Source organism: Neurospora tetrasperma (assembly GCF_000213175.1).
Source record: "Neurospora tetrasperma FGSC 2508 unplaced genomic scaffold NEUTE1scaffold_81, whole genome shotgun sequence".
Taxonomy (NCBI): Eukaryota; Fungi; Ascomycota; class Sordariomycetes; order Sordariales; family Sordariaceae; genus Neurospora; species Neurospora tetrasperma.
Window position 1 is genome coordinate 3,547,124 of NW_009799179.1, and position 21,575 is coordinate 3,568,698.

At 51.6% G+C, this 21,575-nt stretch overlaps 7 protein-coding genes across 7 annotated transcripts; 2 read left to right on the forward strand and 5 right to left on the reverse strand.

Annotated features, from left to right (window-relative positions):
- Positions 1 to 715: 715 nt before the first annotated feature.
- NEUTE1DRAFT_125761 (uncharacterized protein) lies at positions 716 to 2,384 on the reverse strand (the record flags this gene model as incomplete). The annotated part of the gene is made up of 3 exons (XM_009857579.1): positions 716 to 1,423; positions 1,506 to 2,195; positions 2,256 to 2,384. The coding sequence occupies 3 exons, from the start codon at positions 2,350 to 2,352 to the stop codon at positions 1,110 to 1,112; spliced, it is 1,101 nt and encodes a 366-aa protein (XP_009855881.1).
- Positions 2,385 to 3,484: 1,100 nt separating this feature from the next.
- Positions 3,485 to 5,168, forward strand: NEUTE1DRAFT_125762 (uncharacterized protein; the record flags this gene model as incomplete). The annotated part of the gene is made up of 4 exons (XM_009857580.1): positions 3,485 to 4,211; positions 4,280 to 4,721; positions 4,799 to 4,968; positions 5,143 to 5,168. The coding sequence occupies 4 exons, from the start codon at positions 3,485 to 3,487 to the stop codon at positions 5,166 to 5,168; spliced, it is 1,365 nt and encodes a 454-aa protein (XP_009855882.1).
- Positions 5,169 to 7,303: 2,135 nt separating this feature from the next.
- NEUTE1DRAFT_132947 (uncharacterized protein) lies at positions 7,304 to 9,498 on the reverse strand (the record flags this gene model as incomplete). Its single annotated transcript, XM_009857581.1, has 3 exons — positions 7,304 to 8,490; positions 8,551 to 8,885; positions 8,935 to 9,498. The coding sequence occupies 3 exons, from the start codon at positions 9,496 to 9,498 to the stop codon at positions 7,419 to 7,421; spliced, it is 1,971 nt and encodes a 656-aa protein (XP_009855883.1).
- A 4,927-nt stretch (positions 9,499 to 14,425) lies between these two features.
- Positions 14,426 to 15,478, reverse strand: NEUTE1DRAFT_132948 (uncharacterized protein; the record flags this gene model as incomplete). Its single annotated transcript, XM_009857582.1, has 4 exons — positions 14,426 to 14,515; positions 14,587 to 14,678; positions 14,728 to 15,073; positions 15,110 to 15,478. 4 exons carry the CDS (start codon positions 15,476 to 15,478, stop codon positions 14,426 to 14,428), a joined length of 897 nt encoding a protein of 298 aa, XP_009855884.1.
- A 212-nt stretch (positions 15,479 to 15,690) lies between these two features.
- On the reverse strand, positions 15,691 to 16,982 carry NEUTE1DRAFT_90322 (uncharacterized protein; the record flags this gene model as incomplete). Its single annotated transcript, XM_009857583.1, has 1 exon — positions 15,691 to 16,982. One exon carries the CDS (start codon positions 16,980 to 16,982, stop codon positions 15,882 to 15,884), a length of 1,101 nt encoding a protein of 366 aa, XP_009855885.1.
- Positions 16,983 to 17,566: 584 nt separating this feature from the next.
- On the forward strand, positions 17,567 to 19,042 carry NEUTE1DRAFT_71633 (uncharacterized protein; the record flags this gene model as incomplete). Its single annotated transcript, XM_009857584.1, has 2 exons — positions 17,567 to 18,224; positions 18,330 to 19,042. 2 exons carry the CDS (start codon positions 17,659 to 17,661, stop codon positions 18,829 to 18,831), a joined length of 1,068 nt encoding a protein of 355 aa, XP_009855886.1.
- A 632-nt stretch (positions 19,043 to 19,674) lies between these two features.
- On the reverse strand, positions 19,675 to 21,125 carry NEUTE1DRAFT_90330 (uncharacterized protein; the record flags this gene model as incomplete). Its single annotated transcript, XM_009857585.1, has 2 exons — positions 19,675 to 20,705; positions 20,802 to 21,125. The coding sequence occupies 2 exons, from the start codon at positions 20,991 to 20,993 to the stop codon at positions 19,881 to 19,883; spliced, it is 1,017 nt and encodes a 338-aa protein (XP_009855887.1).
- Between the last annotated feature and the right edge of the window lie 450 nt (positions 21,126 to 21,575).

Consider the following 21,575-nt stretch of genomic DNA (forward strand, 5'->3'; position numbering starts at 1 on the left):
GGCCTGTTTGCACAAAGCGTACAAGCTCTTGCGCGTGGGATAGAAGCTGTGGGCGGGCAGGTTGATTGATGAGCTGACAGTTCCTCCGGTACAGTCTGTCCGGCGACAATCAACAAGCAGCAATCTGCGCGATTGGGGCATGTCATCGACATGTTCTTGCTGCTCAAGAAGCTCGAGGACAGTCTCGGGCTCGATATGGACCGGCGTCGAAGTTGGCTCTGGAAATGCTGCCCACCACGGTGTACCATCCTCGCGCCTAGCCATGCGTAAGCAGTGTTCGTGAACGTGTATCGTCATGTTGAGGCAGTCGCTGAGTTAGTTTCTCATTGACTGATTTCGTAGGTCAAAGCCGAAGAAATGTACTGTTGATGCATTGTCCGGTATATGAAGGGCAGCCAGGGGTAAACTCTTTGTTTGCCACCCTGGATTGGGGCGGCTCCGAAATCTAGTCACATCTTTCAGCAAGCCACGCCGCCAATACTCATCTCGCAGGACACGTCCTCGGCAGTCACGTCCTATCATATATCACTTGTCTCGTACGATCGGATCCTCTGATGCCTTTGGAGGGATACCGCATCCGGAGGTAGTCCTTCCTATCCTATTACTCCATGGAATTTTTCAGGAGATCGCGGCTAATGAGGGACGACAAGATGATTTTTTGACCAGCTCATGAACGCGACATACTGCCTGGTCTCGTCGCTTCCAGGTAATTTAGTAACCATGAGCATGTTATATTTCTTATTATCCATATTCATGCCCCTCGCCATTTACCCGGAGATAACTGATAGCTCCGAGATCTTGGTTCACTCGGCCCAGCATATAGGGGGATATCACATACATAACGGATTGTTGAGGTGTGTAAGATGCGGCACCAGGACACCTGCGACGAAGCGCACCGTTGAATATACATGGCGTTGTATGGAAGATTGATAAAAGATGAAACCAGGGCGTTTAGAAGGTATACAGTAGCAAGACGCTCCCTCCAACAGCCCAGCGACACCTGAGAGCTATTCTGATCTAGTCGTTACGGTGTAACTTCCACCAAAGAATGCCCACATCTCCCAAATCAATTTGTGCTCGCTTCGTTGTTCCATTTATTCATCATAGTACTATTCCTCGAGCTCCTCTTCATACTCCTCTCTCGCCTCCTCGAGCTCTTCCTGGTCACTACTGCTTGCAGAAGACGACTGTGCCTCTGCTAGAGCTTCCTCGTAATTCCTACGGGCGGAAGCAATCGACTCACGGTCACTCTGGTCGATCTCCTCACCATACACATTTGTCGTCGGGATGGGACCATCAAGAGGCGGGGGCGGAGCGCCGTAACCACCACCATAATCGCCACTGTAGCTATCACCGCCATAGGCCGCGGGAGGTGGCGGGGGAGGTGCAGCGCGGTGCTCATTGTCAGAGTCGGAGTCTTCGGCTACATTAAAGTGTTAATACAGCCATATATTCGTCGTAGCAAGGGTTCGCCATGGTGAAGAAGGGAGAGATGGAAAACTTACCCAGCTCATGAGCAAGAACAGCACCACCAACGGCACCAACAGCCAGACCAGCAGCTGCGCCCATACACAAACCCTTGTTATCCTTCTTCTTCTTTTCTTCTTTTACCGGCTCGCTACCATATGCCTGCTGCTGGTCATAGCCGCCGTAGCCTTGTGGCGGCGGGGGCTGTTGATAACCACCATACTGTTGTCCACCACCGCCACTGTAGCCATAGTCGGGAACACCACCGTGACCTCCGCCGTACTGCTGCTGAGGAGGAGGATAAGAACCGTCGCCGCCGTAGCCGCGCAACTCTTGCTCACCACCACCACTGCCACCGGCACCGGCGAGCCTGGACCTCTCAAAGCCGGGGGCTTCCCACTGCGAGCGGCCAGTGGCCTCTTCAACGTAGTACCATCTTTGATACTCGTCGTCCCATTTCGGCGTCCAGCCTGAGGGCAGGGGCGGCTTGTCGGATGGAGGGTTGTAAGACGGCGCTGGCCTGGATTCGTAATTTGGAACGGGGGCGCCGGGAGGGGCAGTGTAGCCGGACTGTTGAGGGGAGTACTCTCCTTGATAGCCGGGCTGCTGAGGGGGAGGGTGCTGGTAGCTGCCGCCGTGGTATGGAGGCTGCGATTGTCCCTGAGGAGGCTGAGGAGAATATGATTGTTGTGGCGGCGGCTGAGGAGGGGGGTAGTAGTCGCGCGAGCCTGGCAGACGGAGTTAGTGATGGGTTTATGGACTGTGATCACGGTGTTGCGGGGACTTACCGGAGTAGCTTCCCGGCTGTTCCTCCTTCTTGTCGACGAGACCTAGCTTGCCTAGATCTTCAACAAGGTCTTTCTTGAGCTTCTTGAAGAACGACATGGTCACGATGATTCAGCTTGCTCTCTCTGGAGTTGGCTGCGGATTCTGTGGTGTAGCGGAGGGAGAAAAAGTGGAAGCTTCGAGGTTCGGGGGGAAGGACGACGGGGGAGGTCAAATGAGCACGAGCACCTGCTGTGAGAACCTTTAGGGACAGACGGGCAGGTATGATTCAAGCAATGACTGTAACAACCAAGGCTCGGCAGGGCACTGGACTGAGATGGATATCCGACGAATACCGTATCAAACGCCATCCATGAACATCCGGCCTTATGCAGTCAGTGTAGGTAGAGGTACGCAAGGGGGCACGCAGTGCTCGGCGTGTTGGCTGCCTCTCAGATGCTCACAACATCGATCCGGTCATCCTCCACCTGTTCCTGGAGTAGGTACCTAACTGTGCCATCCGTACCCCAAAGTGCCCCTCAAAGTGCCTGCCCCTCCTCCGCAAATCAAGGCCCCGTTCTTCATGCAAACACAAGCGGTATGTATCACCATTGAAGCCAAGCACGACTTCCGCTTCAATATCTTGGCATGGTCGAGAATGGAAGGAGGAAGATGAGGAAGAAGTCTTGGAACGGAATGATGCGGAAGATGCCTGATGATGCATCCATTCATTGCCTTCACCAAGGAAATGCCACTATAGCCCGTGCCACATGTACCTACTTTATGTGTATAGCAGCAACTGAATGGTCCATATCGGGAGCTCTTGCTCTTGGGGGTTTGAGGTTAGGCAACGAAGGTTCCCTGCTATGATCACTACTTCCCGTTGTTTCCGAACGTTCCAGGGACTCCGTTGGGTGCCATGGCAGCATGGAGTCCATGGGAGGCAACCGGCAAACCCCACACTGCAGGCTCATGGTGCAGCGGGATGACGCGGTTTCAGGGACCCCATCACGGTTCCAGCTTAGCGTGTGAGACACTGGACACGGCAGCGCTGAACAGAAACAACAAAACGAACAGAACACATTGACTTCTTCGCTCCCCAAAAAGACAATACATACAACCAGGGTCTTGGACTTCCATAACAGAACCTCAAGTCTCTCCCAGCTCCTCTCTGTCTTCTCTCCACGCGCTTCCATCTTCCCCGTCTATGCGAATCCCTCCTTCATCGATCACCATCTGATCTTCACCACCAATGTCGTACGGATACCCTGGACAAGGCTACGGCCCCGGTGGGGGACACCACCAACCTCCCCCTCCTCAGTGGGATGGCCAGCAGCAACACCACCATCAGGGAGGCTATGGCTACTCTAATCCGGGACAGGGCCAGTACAACCCTCAGCCTCCTCAGGACCAGGGCTACGGGGGATATCACCAACAACCTCCTCAGCAGTATCAGCAAGGCAGCTACAACCAGGGACAGTATCCCCCACAGGGCGGATATGGGGGACATTACGGACAGCAGCAACAACACCATCAGCAGGGACATTCCCAACGCCCCACTGGTCCTCCTCCCGATGGCTATGATATCTACGGCTACCCAATCGGCTCTGGTCACCAGGCTCGTGATCAGGGTTCCCACGAAATCCACGAGATTCCCTCGGGCACACAGCAGTTCGGTCATGGTGCTCCTGAAGGCTATGGCTTCCAGTACTCAAACTGCTCGGGTCGCCGCAAGGCATTGCTGATTGGCATCAACTACTTGGGCCAGGATGCCGAGTTGCACGGCTGCATCAACGACACCAAGAACGTCTCCGCCTTCCTTGTCGAGAACTATGGCTATAAGCGCGAGGACATGGTCATTCTTACCGATGACGCCACAAACCCCCTCTTGCAGCCGACAAAGGAGAACATTCTTCGTGCGATGCAGTGGTTAGTTGCTGGTGCTCAGCCCAACGATGCCTTGTTCTTGCATTACTCCGGTCAGTTAACCTTCCCTTCTGAACTATACCCGCGTGCTCCCACTGACTAGGTAGCCTACCACCGACAGGCCATGGTGGGCAGACTAAAGATACCGACGGCGATGAGGACGACGGCTATGATGAGGTCATCTACCCTGTTGACTTCAAGACCGCCGGCCACATCGTCGACGATCAAATTCACGATACCGTCGTGAAGCCCCTCCAACCCGGTGTGCGATTGACTGCCATCTTTGACAGCTGCCACTCTGGCTCCGTTCTTGATTTGCCCTATATCTACAGCACTAAGGGCGTCATCAAGGAGCCCAACCTTGCGAAGGAGGCTGGTCAGGGTCTGCTTGCGGCTGTTGGCTCCTATGCTCGTGGCGATATTGGAGGCATGGCCAGCAGCCTGTTCTCCGTCGCTAAGACAGCGTTTGGCGGCGGCAATGAGGCCTATGAGCGCACCAAGCGGACAAAGACATCGCCTGCCGATGTTATCATGTGGAGTGGTAGCAAGGACGATCAGACTTCGTATGTTGCCATCTTTCCCCTTTGGCGACTTCAGTTTAGGCGTGTGTGGAACCAAAAAATACTGACAACTCTTTCAGGGCCGATGCGACAATCGCGTCCCAAGCCACGGGAGCCATGTCTTGGGCCTTTATCACCGCCATTAGGGCGAATCCCAAGCAGAGCTACGTGCAGCTGCTCAACAGCATCCGCGATGTGCTCGAGACTAAGTATACGCAGAAGCCTCAGCTCTCCAGCAGTCACCCCATCGGTACGTTTTGTCTGGTGCCCACCCGCCCCCCTTTTCAGTGCGTATTTGATGTCGCCATTGATGAAGCCAAGTGCTCATAACATGAAACACGCTGGCTCGGCGTCTCCCAACTTATCCTATCTCAAGCCAAGAGAACCAAGACACTAACAAGTTGCGGAATTACTGCGTATATAGACGTCGACATGCTCTTCGTCATGTGATTTCGCCGGTAATAAGCCGGCCTCTCTTTTTTCAGCTGAGCAGTTTGTCGGCTCGCTCCGCGTCAATGTCCATCCTTTCTTGTCCACGTTGCTCTCTCTCGCTTCGGCCGACTTGCATTATCGGATCGAATAATGCCGATCTGGTGAGAGGGAAGCACAGAGAGAGCCGAGAGAGAGGCCCCCGAGGTTCGCGAACGTGGCACTCATTGTGAATGTGGGTCGCCCTGTCGATCTGCTGCTCAATTCTGATAAGGGGCATTGGGGGGGTCGTCAGAAATTCTAAGCCCCTGGAGATCGGCAACTGTTCGTACCCCCCTTCTAACGGAATTCAGTTCAAGAAGATCATCAAGCACTCGAACAAGACTACAGGGGACAAGGTCAAGGGGACATACAAAGGCTATATTTCCCTCACTCAAACTTATCAGCTGAAACCAAGGGTCCAATTCGCGACCGGGAAGGGAAGAAAGAAAGGAAACAACGCAACTTCCCAAAACTTGGAAGAGGATGGGGATCTTGATTTTGGTATTAGAAAGCCACGGGGGTGAATGGCTTTGGGCTGCAACTTCAAGCTTGGCCCATTTCCTCGGGGACCTGCTTTGTGGATCAGAGCATGGGGGCCACATGGCATGGACGCCGACCGATTTCCTGGTACCTTGGGAGTCTAGGAAGAAAAAACAAGAAGAAAGAAAAAGAAAAAATATAGGAAAAAAAAAAGAAAGAAAAAAAAAGAGTAAACAAGGTGCGGTTGGGCTCTTTTATTGGGTGGAAGTACGATACACAATCCTGGAGTATTCAAATCTTTCTGTCCCGTCGGTATGTCCCATGTGGTGGTTATGGTCGAAAAGCGCCTAGTTCTTTTTCTTTTTCTTTCCTTTTTTCTTTTCTTTTTTCTTCTTCTTTTTTTTTTTTTTTTTTTTTTTTACACTCTCTTACAGGAGCCCAGTAGCGTAGGTGGAGATGGAGATTTGTGAATACGACATATGATCTTCGGTCACTGTCCCCCGGTCAAAGTTCATGCCGAACAATTTCTCCATCGTCTTGGTGTGTTATCAGTGCACTGTAGTCGGCTTGTCTTTGGGTATGAACAATTTTTGTACTGTGTTGCTGTGTAGACGTGTTAGCTTGATCCACAGCACCAGTATGAGTGCTCGTGCTAATACTATAGTGAGTGTATTTCGAGTTCACTGTAGAACTACTGGTCATCTCTTGGTGGTGTTTTGGTTTCAACTGGGTGTTGCACATTTCGGCCCGTGACAACATGGGGATTGAGATGCTGGTTTTCATGGGCTGACATGCCCTGGTTGAGGCCGTCTTATGTGTGAGTCTGTCTGTCTGTATTTGTTGTTCATGCATTCTGGCCTTGTCCTTGTCCTCGCTTCACAGTTCACACCACCAATACGGATGTGGGAAGAGAAAAGGGGAATTGTTGTACGAGTAGCAGGATGAGGATATGGCACTGTGAAAGGAACATCCATCTCGTGCTTAATTTTACACACATCTTGTTGCTTGAAAAGTTTGTCTTTTTGACCCTAAGATGCTACTTTGTTTTCCTTCCTCCCATTTGACTAACCATCAAAGAAAAGTGGCTAGTCCAGATACCCGGTGTTACTTAACATACACTCCATATAATACAGGCAGATACACACAACTTGGTTTTAGATATTATACACTAGGTAATCAGACCACAAGGATGAACATGAGATAATAATGATAGGATGATGGGTATATTGAAAGAGTGAAAAAAAAAAGAAAGGTGATGTGAGTTTAAAGGACGTTAAGAGAGGTAGGCAGATAGAGAGATAAGGAAGACAACTGGTTGGGGAGAAAGAGGCAAAAAAAGCCACACAGTCCAATATAGTATGATGATAAAGAAAGAAATGAGGAGAGGGATGTAAAAGAATGTAGTAGGGGTGATCAAAGTGGTATTACACAAGTTTCGACACGTGGTTGGGAATATGCTGGCTGTTCTTCTTTTGGTTCTTCAGCCAGCCCAAACTCATCAAAATCACATAACCACATCCGTTGTTGTACATGATAAGACATAAACATAGTGAGAGAAGATTGGGGTTGGTGGGGGGCGGTGGCGAGCAAGGCTAACTGCTTGCTTCTTGCTGGGTAAGGTAGGTGGAATAAAGATCGTTGGAAGATTTGTTCTGGGGATAACATTAACGATAGTATTTCTCATTCAAATGATGTGAGTTGTTCCTTTTTTCTTTTTTTCTTGATTTTCTTTGGTGTGTGTGTTGTCCTTCATGCCCGAATAAGCGGCTTCAAGAAGCCCAGTGCCTTGTGAAGACTCTTCCTGCTCCTTACGGTTTCATCCTGTGAAACGAAAGAATCCCCAGAGTCTCGCCTTTCGCGGACGTACTTGGGCCACGTGTTTGTAAGCACGAGGTACTTGATGTCAGACTGAGCAGCATCGAAGACGGCAGCGTCAAAGGTTTGTGGGATATCGCCCGAGTAGTAGTGAGCTGCGTTACGGGGATGCGTGGCATGGGAGGTTGGTGGCGGGTCATCAAGGGGAAGGGTTTCTACAGACTTGAATTCACCCATGGGAGTCATGGACACCGCTAGCGAGTCCGACTTGGAGACGATGTTGACCTCGCTGTCGTTTGTGGGCTGGTTTGATCCGGACCAGTCAACTTCCGCGAAGGGTGTAGCTCCACCGCGGTTGATATCTCCGTACATGTTCCTAGCGGCACGCTCGAAGATACCCTCAAGCTTACGCAACTCGTGCCACGCAATGTTGATAGGAAACTCGGCGTCTCTGGTGCTAATGAACTCGGCATAAATACGAAGCGCCTTGGTAAACTGCTGGCGGACAACATCCGGCTCGGCGTTGTGACGGTTGCGGACGAAAGGAGGCGGCAGAGCGGCCTTCCACTCAGCCACAGCAGTGAGGAAAGCAATGTTCTCACCCGAGAAATCGCGGCGAGCAGAGAACTGGCGAAGAGGCTCCGGGTTCTTTTCGAGAACGTGCTCAAGAGCGGACATTGTGAGAACGCTATCATCGGTGGCGTTCTTGAAGTCTGGCGGAGATGCCTGGCCCATCTCCATAGTCGAAAGCTTTTTCCATGAATCTCTGACTCCGCTAGTGAAATGGTGTTCTCCAACCTTGGTTGAGGTTGGGCTAAGAGTAGGTCCACTATTTTCGCTGCCCCTACGCTCGGCATTGCTGTCGCCGTTACGGGCACGCAACTTCTTTGACTCCCAAGTAGCGATCGAATCAAGTGTCTCCTGACGCAGGTTGTTGTGCTTGCGAACTTGCCAGCAAGGGACAAAGATGGTGAAAATCTCCATGAACATGATGGAGAGAGCGATCCTGTTTGAACCAAGATTTAGATATTGCCATCAGGTGAGGGGGGAAAAGCGCTGGACATACCATTGAGGGGGTACGAAGACCGCGTTGACCGGTGCCATACCGGGAACGTAAAGAGCAATGAGCCACATAGGAGCCGCAGGCAAGCCAGCAATGCAGCAAGCCATGGTCTGGAGCTGCCAACCGTGGGTGTCATGGATACCACGAGACTTCCAGAGAATGATGGGAGCAATAACCCAAGCCCAAAGAAACTGCCAGAACAGCGAAGGCCACCACTCCCAACCTCTGCCTTGCTGCATGGCAATCTCCATAGGAGTTCCGCTCACCTCAGTACCAGGGATACCAAAGCTGGGGTGGAACTTGCGCGAGATCATGTAGATGAAGATAACAACAAAAAGCTAAACAAGGTTAGACACAGGCCGTACGGGCTCTAATGGTACTACTCACCTGAACGATCATGCCAATGGTAACGCAGGCAAACATCCTCTTGGAATAGTCCATTTTGCGCAAGCGGGCGATGAAGGTAAGCCTCTCTGGCGGTTGTTGCGCGTGCTTTTCGTCGAATCGAGACTCCATCTGGCTCAGTGGGCGAGCATACCGAGCCTGTGCCCTTGCGACATGCAGGAACTGACTGTTACCGGCTTGGAAAAGGGCGATGCCGAAAGGAAACCAGATGCTCATGATCCAGAACTCGGCGACTTCGGGGGCCATGGGTCCGATACTGTAGCCCAGCTGAACAGAAATCCAGTAGAGATGGAGAAGTGTGATACCGGCAAAACTGAGAGCAAGACCGCGTATCCTGAGAGTTGGGAGATCACGCTTGAGCCAGAGGAAGACCATGCCAGCCACCACCGCGGTCGTCCAGATAGCCCCCCATACAATCCACCAAATACCAATGGCATTAAGTCTTGGTCCAGGCTTGGTGTCGGGAGTGGTGCCAAATTCGGAGCCTACAACCTGAGCCTGGGCAGCGGAGAAGTCGGCTCGTTGTAGGAGGCGTGGGACAAACATGATGTCGGATGTTATATTGTCAACGTCGAGACGAGCGGAGTGGGTTACGGATATGGGTCGAAGCGACTCGGAGTGTCGTCAAGACACGTGGGAGGCGTAACCACTGAAGCGCAGTGTCATCTAGCAGTGTTGAGTGGTTGGTGTCCGACCAGTAGTAGTTGGTGTTGATGTTTGTTGAAGCGAGCGTAGTGAGTAGGTAGGCAAGCCAGGTGGGTTTTGTATCCTCCGAGGCCTTAGAGCCGGACCCGTAAGCAGAACGATAAAAGAGCGACTTGAGCTGGACGTAACACGAGTAAAGAGAGTGTGATGGTGTGCGGCTCAGCTCACGATCTGTAAGACCAAAAACAGATGTGATGAGATGCACGGAGTATGTATGAAGTAGTCCCCGGGGCGATGCCGAGAGAGATGGGAGAACTTGAGCAAGCCACATCCGAGGACGGGCGCATGAATGATAGATTTACTGCTTCTGCGAACAATTGTGTGCAAGCCAGCTCGGCAAATGATGTCCAGGATAGCCCCAGGATGCCAGGATGTGCACGATGTTGCAGGATAAGTTTGCAAGTAGTGTGGTGGTAGGGGGAGTGTAGATCCCGCGGGATACCTCTAGTGTATTTCCACTTTCTTCTTGGAGCGCAGGGGGCCCAGTGCGTAGGTAAGAGGTAGGTAAACCTGCATTTCAGCTCACGATCCCAGCCCATTCCCAGCGTCAAGCATTGCGCCCGCCCAGCTATCCGAATGTAGGATGTAGTGAGTCTGCTATCTTGTAAGACATATTGGTGTCTGCTGCGCCAATCACTACCTTGACCAGCTTGTGCCTACTTGGCTGTTTCGGTCATTGCCAGAGAAAAAAAAAAAAAAAAAAAAAAAAAAAAAGCCAAGCGCGCCGCAGGTACCGTGAAAGTGTGGACTATGGAGGGACACTTGACCCATAAGAGCAGGTGGGGGCAACAGAGTCAGAGACATTTCTAGACAAGCAGGTCAACGGCCCGAACAGGAATATCCAAATACATACTGGGTGAAAGTAGTATAGTGCTAACGAGAGGAGAGCACTTGAGCCTGTGATTGCAGATCGTTTCATCTCTCTGCCCAAAGCTCCATCATCACATTTGCTGGTTCCCATGTGCCCAGTGGGCCCCCCTTTCGCCATGTCCAGAGCTCCAGAGCGCCAGAAAGCGTGAGCCCAAGGCGCTGGCTTGTTGGTCGGCAGATGGCTTGCAGAGGGCAACGTGGGTTAGCACCTGTGAGCAACGCTTCTCCACATGGATGTCGAGCACTGTGGGGATGGTGTTGACATGGTTGCTAAGTTGAAGACCCTGATGACGAAGAAATAAGACAACAGAGAGACGGACTTTCTCCAGGGACAGGGCATAAGATGGCGCCGAGCAATGGCGAGAAGGGCGAAAGAGAGTCGTCGGTGCTGGGTCGGAGATGATGGATCAACCAGACAGGGGAACATGATTCAAGACCAAACTGCGAGCCCAGAACCACTCACCACAGCAAACCCTCAGAGACACCCTCCTGGCACACACTCGACCAGAAAAAACCATGGTTGACTCGGCAAGTGTTTCTCCCTGGCTGGCGCGCTAAGCTTATTGTGTCGACAGTGGATTTCCACAGCGCTCTTTGGCTCTGTCGATCGCCATTCCAGTGTGCCGGCGACTGCGCGGTCTTGGAGAGGCTCTTGAGCATCACGTTTCCTTTTTTGAAAGAGGGACGTCGTGTGGATCGTGTCTTGGTTTTTGGGAGAACCTTGATGGTTTTAGCGTTGCTGAAATAAAGGGTCCTCTGCTCATTCAACCATGAACAGGAAGCGTTCTTGGCTGTGTTCAGAGGGAGCTTCCATTTGAGGGTGCTGATGTTGGGCGGCCTTGCCGGGGGCGGCGGGGAGGGTTTTGCTGATTAGGTCAAGGTGTCTTTGCTGAGTGACAGGCTCGGGGTCAAGAAAGGGTACATAGTGCCTCTACTGTCATTGAGGTGCTTATGAGCAGGGTGAATGCGTGCGAGCCATGTGGTTTCCGATTCCAGAGGATGTGTGTGTGTGTGGTTTGGGAGGGAAAAGCACCTCAATCAGGGCAGTCCGTTGTCGTTCGTCCGGAGTTTCAAGCTTGTCACCTGCTGCCGCTATCAGCACCTGTCAAGCTTGCTTATTGGCTCCATTTGGGTTCGTTTGATATTCGTGGCCCGGGTCTGTGGGACAGGGCAACAACAACCAACAGAGCTTGGCAACCAAGACCGAATGCCGCCAGGGATCACCATCGCACCTCATTTTTTGTAGGGACCAGGCCACTTGCCCGCTACACACCAAGGTACAGGGCACTTACCTTCTGGCTTCGGCGGCGTCGGCTCACCTTCAGGGATGTCGCGCGAGTTTGTTAGTGCACTCCTCCTTTCCTCCATACAATTTCCCCCTTGAGGTTGGATCCCTTCAGTCCCGTCCCTTCCTCACTCAACCCTCCCACTTGGCTCTTGCCCTCTTGTCTCGCCAACGAACCGCCCGCGACGAGGAGCACCCGCCGACGATCGAGAGGAAATCACTGACAACACAGCATCTACAAACCTACTTAGTTAGCGCGGTGAACTACAAAGTAGTGATAACTACCTCTATATCTCCCGTACCGAAAAACGATTACTCTGCTGACCACGATTCCCCTGATTATTGTAAGGTGGCAGTACCACGCTAGCAAATTATATGCCGACAGAGTTCGGTTTCTTCTTGCCGTCCGGGGCTCCATCTTGATCCAGCTTGCTGGCAAGATCGGGCCTAGATCGAGAGCGAGGTGGAATCCCTCATTTGCTTTGCGGGGGTGACATCCATCTCTTTACGTCAGACGTTTTTTCTTCTTCCTCTGCTGAAGATGCTAAAACCCATGTCGTCGACCTTGCAATTTCGTGACCGGCTATGGGGGTCTGGCTTTTTCGGCGGATCAACAAGCATGACACCACCAAGCTTTCCCATCGCCTCACCTCGTGACTGCTCCATTGTTATCAGTCCAAATTTGGCCCCCCCAAAAAAACCGTTCGAGCCGTTGTAACTGCTAGTGTACTACGCAGTATGTTTCGTTTCTCTTCCCGTTTGATGCTTACAATTTATCTGCGGATGCAGGCGGGTGGACCCGTTCCCCCCTCCCCCTCCCCCCTGTGACGTAAGGTATCCAAGTGTGAGACATGGCAATGCCCGTAACTGCAAATGTGATATGGCTTCTCTTTTTATCACACCAAACTCCATCATAGAAAATACCCAATGCTGTTCTCGTTCCTGGTTGTTTATTTCCAACCAACTCGGAGATCCCAACACATCTACGGATTTACTGGTTACCGAGCTGTGAATGATCTGCTCCATCGATGTGATACTGATCGCAAATCCCCACGTCCTGTACACGATGATCTACGCAGAGCACGGGGTATGTACGATATGAGGCGAATCACGATGCACTCTCCGATGCAACACAAGGTGAAAGGATCAAAATGAGGTCCTTGCTGAAGCCCCGGATTCCCGTATTGCTCCAGGTTGCTAGATTTCGTTCCCTTTTTTTGCTTTCCCCAAATCTTTGTAACCCCGGCGACCCAGATAGACTGCTACGTACCATCGCATCCCGCAATTACAGCCTTCTGTTTCTCTCGCTAGCCAACCACTGCTACGTTGGGTTTATTCGCGATTGGACATCACAGTTCCCTTCGTTGCATGTATGCGGGATGACCTTGCTAGCTGCTGCCTCGAGGGTGCTATGTATAAGCCACATGGGGGGCCATTGCGCCCTGGCTTGAAGGGTTACTCCGAACAAGCACCACGGTGGGCACTGCATATACTGTACAAGAAGTACGATGTTATCACAGAAACAAGTCCTCTATTTTCGGTTCTCTATCCTTGTTATCTAATTCTTCTTCAAATTCGCTACTTTCATCGCTCATTTGTAGTCCGACAATGTTCGGCGATGTTGCCGTCTTCCATCCAGCCACACAATCTTCGGTTGCATCTCGATCAAGAGGACCTACCTTAGTCGATTGTTCGTCCCTGACGACTCAACTACCTACATATACCTACATCGATACAATCTCGGCTGGACTCACTCAGCTTCCAAGCTTACACTGCAAGGGAGAGTCGTAACCAAGGGGGCTGAGTACACATGAGAAACCAATGTCCCTTCTTCCCATCCCTTCCCTTCTGGAGTTCATGGCCCCCACTTCCCATCTTCCCGTCCTACATATGTAAAGCAAAGGCGTGCACCGCACATATTTCAGAATTTCAAGCGCGCAAGCGCCGGATGGTTGGCTGCGCACCACAGCACTTGAGTCTAGTTCCACTAGCCTTTTTCCCAGACCCATCACCATTGGAAGACTTATCAGATTATCACGCCGCTAACTGGTGTTCTGTAGAGGATCAAATCATGTTGTGTTACAGTCCCGTAGGGCTGTTTGCTTGATTGCTCGACCAGTGCAACGTGGTCCAAAGCGACACTTCAGCGCGGCTATATCGCGGCTGCGGCAAGCGTAGGTAGGACGAGCTGACGAGATGTGCCACTCCAATGTACGGGTCTATTGCATTCATAAATCCTACTGTGGATGCCATCGTTTCTATTCCCAGATTCAACTACCACTCAACATCATTAGTGTATTAAGTGGGCTGTGGAAGGAATTGTTGTAACCCTCCTTTGGGGGCCCAACGGTGATACTATCCGTGTGAACGTCTCCTGCAAGTTCAGCATTGATCTTGCCTCGGGTACTAAGTTTGAAGTCCTACACAGTATGTCTGAGAAGATACCGTGCCGTCAAACCTGGCGATTACAACCTACTCACGACATCACAAAGACACCAATCGGGTCCTGAACGTCAAACTTTTCCCGGTATGCAGGGACACAAAAGACTTTTCCTGTCGCCTTTTACCTGTTCGGGCCTTTGGTCTTTGCTACTGTCATCATAGAGGCGCCGCTCAACAATCGTTTCCACCACCAGGGCTCAACCCAAGCCTTGCCTTCCGCAGACGCTGAGGTGTGTACCGACACTGGGGGTTGTTCAGAGACTGGCGTGTGTTCAGGCACCGAGGTGTGTTGGACAGAGAGTTACTGGGAGGGTATGATCTCGTCCACGTACAGCTTTACCACTGGACGAAGATTCGTCATTGCTAGTGACAGTAGAGAAAACAGTATCTCTCTGATAGTGACCCTGGAAAAATAGAGGTCTAACTAAATCAGCCTGAGGTATCATGATTTGAAATAAATCCTCAAGACTCACATATCACGATACCAATACCGACACATGACGCGGAAATGGCCGCGAATCCCACAACATAAATAAATAGCCTGCCAATCTTGACTGTTTGATCGGGCCATTGAACATTGCTCTGGACGGTATTGCCGGAGTTTGCCTTCAAATATTTCTCGATAGACTTCGTTCCTGCTTTTGAACGACCTTTGCGTCGCAGACATTGCCTTCCCTCGAGGGCCTTCTTCCAAGTTCTTAGCTCGTTGAGTCTGCGACTGCGCATGGTTGATGTGTACCCGTATTTCTTCCGTTTCAGGCTATATGTGTCACTTTTCCTTGTAAACTGGAGTGTGTTCTGTACCTTCCATATCTGGGTCTGCAAGAGGGTGTCGTTTGTGTCATGGTTAGATACCTTATCCACGTGTATGCAGTTCTGGTTCTTGGTTGCGGCTACCTCACCAGGCGGCTTCCAAGGGATAGAATCTCGAGGGACCTTCGGTTTCATCATAGTCTCGCTGATCTGGCTGTGCCAACTGAACCCCACGGCTCTGGGTTGGGTACAGTCATTATTGGTGGTCTTGGATCGTGCCGACTTGTCATGGCCGGCATCGTAGTTGATCGGAGTGTACTCTGTGATTGAGTCGATGTTGAGCCCATAGACTTGCTCAAGTGGTTTGGGCTTTAGTGGAATATCTAACAGTCGACCCGGGGCAGACCCAAATATGGCGGGAATCCAAGTATCCACCCATGACTTGTTCGGGGCGTGATACGGCTTGGTCATGGTAGGAGCCGATCCGTGTGGCTGGATTTGTTAGGATGATAGGAAAGGAGTTCGAGAGATCAAGCGTGCTGTAGGTTCCTTTTATTAGGGTAGATGCTGTGCGCTTAATGCCTGCAGATGATCATAGATAGCGGGGGACTTGAGCGATAGAAGACGACAGTTGGTGAAGGAAGGTGCGATTTATCGGTCATTGACTCACTTACGGGTAACTTAACACCCCTGCTTGCTTTGCTTTCTCTTGTATTGACAGCTCACAAGTTACGACATCAGATGCTTAGTTGGTTTGGTCAAAGGCATCAACCGCCTTCCGGACGATTCGATCGCGACAAGTGTAATTAACAGCGGAGGTGACTTGAAAGCTTCTGGATGCATTGCAGTCCATTGTCTCAAGAGGGTATCTCAGTTAGTAACTCCTCGGCAACTCGAGCACCTTTTCGGAGATGTAGTTGAGTATCATCTCCCGGCTGACCGGAGCGATTCTGGGTACCAAACACTCCCTAAAGTATCGCTCAACATCGTACTCGACAGCGTATCCCATCCCGCCGTGGGTTAGCACGGCTCTTTCGCACGCCGCAAAGGCTGCCTCCGCCGCCAAATATTTGGCGCTGTTGCAAGCCACTCCGACTTCCTCCTGTCGAATCGAGCCATCTGTCTTGCTCGCATCGTACAACCTGGCGGCATGGTATGTCGCATGCTTCGCCGCCTCAAGCCTCATATACACATCCGCCAAAGGGTGAGCGATGCCTTGGTTCTGCCCAATCGGTCGCTGGAAAACCACGCGCTCTCGAGCATACCCAGCCGCCTTGCCCAGCGCCGCATATCCTAGTCCAAGTGCCTCGCCGGCGAGAAGACAACGTTCTGCGTTCATGCCGTGAAGAATGATCTTGAACCCTTGACCCTCCTTTCCGATGAGAGATTCGCCAGGGATCGGGTAGTTCTCGAAAAAGACTTCATTGGCATCAACAGCGCGTCCGCCCATCTTCTTGATCTTGCTCACTTTCAACCGGTGGTCTCCTCTGTTCAGATCGATGCAGAACAGAGACAGTCCCTCACTCGGCTTCTTCACCTCATCAAGCGCCGTGGTTCGCGCCAGAAGCAGCATCTTGTCCGCTACTTGGGCACACGTTATCCAGATCTTTTGTCCCGATACCGAGTATGAACCATCATCTTGCTTCTTGGCGAATGTCTCTAGGCGCAGCGTGTCAAGACCGGCATTGGGCTCGGTCACCCCAAAGCAGACGCGGAGCTTTCCTGCGATGATGTTCGGAATGGTCTGTTCAAGTTGTTCCGGCGTTCCGAACTTTGCGAGCGGTTGGGTGGCATAGACGTTGGCATGAATGGACTGCGCACCCGCCATACCTGCCCCTGACTCGGCAATTGTCTGCATCATCATCGTCGCTTCAGAAATACCAAGTCCGGCTCCTCCGAGCGCCTCTGGTAGGGCAATACCGAGCCATCCGTCTTGCGCGAGAGCAGCGTGGAACTCCTTGGGATACTCCTCCATCTGGTCATGTTGCTGCCAATATGTATTTGGGAAATTGGAGCATATTTTCGTCACAGCATCTCGTACCATGAGCTGGGATTCTGTAAACCCAGCCATGGCCATCAATTGGCGCCGTGCTGAAGTCGAAAAGGCATTGTGTCCACTCGCTGTCGATCGTGGCGTTATGCGCGGGAGCCAGCGGGCGGAGCGCGCCGCACTTTTGATGAAGGTCGGCATTGTTGAGGCTCAAACAAAAGCTCAAAAAGCATGAAACGAGAACGAGGCGAACGGTTTCAGCCAATCCACCGCTTCTCCTTAGGAGCTACCAATTCAAGGCAGGCGTGAGTCGATAACTAGTGCGATGGAGCCATATCAGGTGATCACAACCAAGGATTGCAACGTTGGAGCTGAGGGATGATTCAGGGGCACAAGGGGTAATGACAGCCGGTTTCCTACCCCAAGAAACGCAAAATGCGGGGTAAACCTTCTCCATCACAGCAGGCGGTGATTGCGTCGTGGTGCGTTGAGCTTGATCAACGGCATCGTTGCCAAGTGATAGTACTTATCTGGCCGGATTCCCATGTCATTTTTTCCTGTGAACAGCAATTTGTCCAGAAATCATTGTGTCACTCAGATAACCAATTCAACATTATCACCCACCTCCTTTCCCACCTATCCCAACATATTTTGTGCAAACATGACCGTTCTACGATCAGCTCTGGGCCGGCAAACCCGGCCACTCAATCTCCGCGCTATGTCCAGGCCGAGGTCTCTCAGCACCAGCAGCACCACCACCGCCAGCGAAGCAGCAAGTCAGATGCTACACACTTTCCAGGACAAGACCATCGTCCGAAAACAGACTCTAGACGGCAATCAGCTACAAAAGTTGTGTCTCACGCTGGGCCGAAGGTATGGCCTAGGCCCCCAACTGGACCTCACGCTCGGCTGTCCCCCAGCGGGAACACCAGTGCCACCGGGATACCATCTGGTATACTTTACGCCATCAGAACTGGAGGAGGATCTTGGTGCCGATGGCACAGACCGCACGTTCAACGCACCCGCGCCTTTTACGAGGCGCATGTGGGCAGGAGGACAGATGCGGTGGAACGACGGTACCGAGCTGAGGGTTGGGGAGCAGGTTGAGGAACACACAAAGCTCCTGAGTGCCGTGGCGAAGAAGAGTCGTGACGGCAGTGAGATGGTTCTGGTGGAGGTGAACAAAGAGTTCTGGGGTGAAAGAGGCTTGGCGCTGGTCGACCAAAGGTGAGTTCGAGTTTGTCTAGACACACAAACAAAAAGCCATAATCAAAAAATAAAGCGAGAAGAAGAAAAAGTGTTGTTTATTCTTTTCTCATTATTATCACACAGATCTTGGATATTCCGGAAAGAAATCGACCTTTCGGCAATATCATCATCATCCACATCCTCAATGCCTCCGATTCCTCCACCGCGAGGAGGCAAGTCAGAAGTGCGAGACGTTATAGTGGGTGACAATGCCCTGCCGGACCGGGTCTTCAAGTGGTCGCCCGCCGCCCTGTTCCGGTTCTCGGCTCTCACTTTCAACGCGCACATGATTCACTACAACGAGAGCTGGACGAGGGCCGTCGAGAACCATCCGGGCGTGGTCGTGCATGGGCCGCTGAACCTGATCAACATGCTGGATTACTGGCGAGACGTGCACCGCGTGGAGGGGTCCGTCTTGGAGGAGATCTCGTATAGGGCTACGGCGCCGATATACGCGGGGGAGGAGTATGCCATGTCGAGCTCCAAGATGAACACGGATTATGGCATATTTGAGGTGCTGGTGAAGAAGGGGGATCAGGTTTGCATGACGGGACATATCAGCGAGGCCTCGAGCTGGAGTTATTAGAGATGATGATGATGATGATGAGCGTAATTATCACACTTAATAATGCATGGTCCGGTTGCGGACGTTTGCCTGCAACTGGTTTTCCAGCGTTGCTCGCAGTTGATGGAGAGGATCAGAGGGAGTGGGTTGGTTGATTAGGTTAACTGACGGTTTACTACCGTGACCCACGGTTAAATACTGCACACCAGAATCCATGCGCCCCATTGCACCTTCCAGGCCCCTCCGTGAATTGACAACGACCCGTTACGTCACATGCTCTTTCTTTCATCGTCAGGATCTTTGTCCACAACCAGATAAATGGCAGCCAAAAAGTCTGGAAACGCTTTGGATGATGTAAACAAACACCAAAAAACATCGTGAAAAGCTGCAAAAAACGAGGTTATAGCGACGCGAGCAGGATTTGAACCTGCGCCTCCGAAGAGATTTGATAGGCCTCGAATGGGTGGTTCGAGTCAAACACCTTAGGCCACTCGGTTATCGCGCCTTGGATCTCGTTATGAAAACTGTGTTGCTTTTGCAACCTATAGAGAGAGATGCTACGACATGGGCCCGCGTGGCAGCGGCCAGCCCACTTGCCAACTCACAATGTTACGACAGGGCACCAAATCAAAATGCATCATTGAGGTTGCTGAAAGTTGATTCGTCTTCAAATGTTGTGCATGGATCTGGTGGCGCTTCTATATCCAGTTGCTTCGTTGCTTGGGGTTTTTCAGTGGGCTTGTAAACACCGAAAGCGGCAGCGTGGCCTGGAAAGGTTTTGGGGAAGCAAAGAACAGAGACAGATGCAGCAGTTATGAAAGCTGGCTATGAGGTTGCACGAGCAGAGATCCGCGGATAATGATTTATAAAAGGAAATGAATTTCTAGCGATAAACACGCTTGTGATTTGTTTTTATGTATGGACAAATCTCCCACACACACACTACGTCTTTCCAGACTCTATATGCAATCCGCACCTAACCTTCTATTTAACCACCGCAACCGGCAGGGTATCACATATATCTCTCCCCTGTCATCGCGCAAGGACGATGTTCCCACGAACCAACTCTTTTACCTCCCACCTTTCTGCGTCTTGCTCCTCAGTTCAACAGCACTATACCACGCCGCGCCCGCCAATGCAATCACCATACCCAAACCATTCAAGAATCCCACCTTGACTCCAAACAACACAATACCCAACAAGATGGTCAAACACTGCTTGATATTTCCGCACACCGTCATCGTCACCGCGCCCGCCACCTTGTTCGTCGAAAACGAGCTATAATTCAGACAAAACGCCAACAGCCCATTGCCCGCCAGCGTGAGGATCAACGCCCCCGACGGGCCCTCGGGGTTCTGCTCCTTAAACCCAGCCAGCTCACCGCTAGCAATAGCGCAGACCAGCGCCTGCGCGCAAGCTAGGGGACTCATGCGCAGCAGCGTTTCGAGGGGCGACAAAGCTAACGCGCCGGTCATGATCCGATTGGTGGCGACGGTCTTGACGACGGCCAGGATGACGCCCAGGAAAGTGAGGAGGAAACCCGCGGCGGTGAAGTAGTAATCGCCATAAGTGGCGAGACCGACGCCCAGGATGAGCGGGATCAGAGAGAGGTAGGTGTCCCGCGGGTAGAAGCGGCCGTAGCGGAAGCGGTAGATGAGCACGGCGAAAAAGGGACAGGTCGATCGCATGATCTGGTGGAAGGGGATGGAGACCATGGCGAGAGAGACGTTGGAGGTGGCGATGTTGACGGTGAAGAGGATGGAGAAGAGGAAGAGGACGACGTTTTGCTGGAGGCTGAGCTTCGTGAGGGTAAATCGACCTTGGAGAAGGAGGATGTAGCAGCCTATAGACGCCGAGCCGGCGTGGAGGGCCGTGAGAAGCCATGGGTAGGAGAACTGGTGATTATGGTTAGCTTGATGTTGTACACACAGGTGAAAGATCAATTGGGGGGTCTGGTATAAGACAAAACCAGGAGGCTGCTCGGCACTCACCTTGCCCAAGATGAGCTTGTTGTAAATCGTTAATGAAATGTTACATAGAAAGTAGACGGCCAAGTACAGTAGCTTTGTCGTGCCTGAGACTTCTTGTTCTGTTCTGACCGTGGGATTGGAAGGCTGTGGGTTGAGAGGAACCTGGGCCTCCAGATCCTCGTCCTTGTCCTTGAAAGTTGGGCTGCTAGACATGGCTGATGGTGATATTAACCAGCTCGGTACTGATTGATTTGCTTGGTGGTGTGAATATGGTAAGAGTAATGAAACCCGGAAGGCTCCCTGTCAGACAGCACCGGAGTTACAGGCTCTGAGACGGATGATAGCTCTTTGGGGTGTTTTAGTGTCGGGGTTATGATTCAAGGTAATGATGTAATGTGAATGGAGCAGAGTATGAGTGAATGTGGGATGGTACGAAAATGACAAGACCAATCCAACACAGGGTGTAGGGCTGAAACAACAGTGGTAGTACAGTAAGGTACCCAATGCGAAACCTGATGGCTCGATGAGTAGCGTAGGTGAAGAAAGAGATCAAGACAACAGGAAAATTCCCGTGTGTGTGTTGGTGTTGTTGTTGTTGTTGTTGTTGTTGTTGTTGTTGTTGTTGTTGTTGTTGTTGTTGTTGTTGTTGTTGTTGTTGTTGTTGTTGTTGTTGTTGTTGTTGTTGTTGTTGTTGTTGTTGTTGTTGTTGTTGTTGTTGTTGTTGTTGTTGTTGTTGTTGTTGTTGTTGTTGTTGTTGTTGTTGTTGTTGTTGTTGTTGTTGTTGTGTTGTTGTTG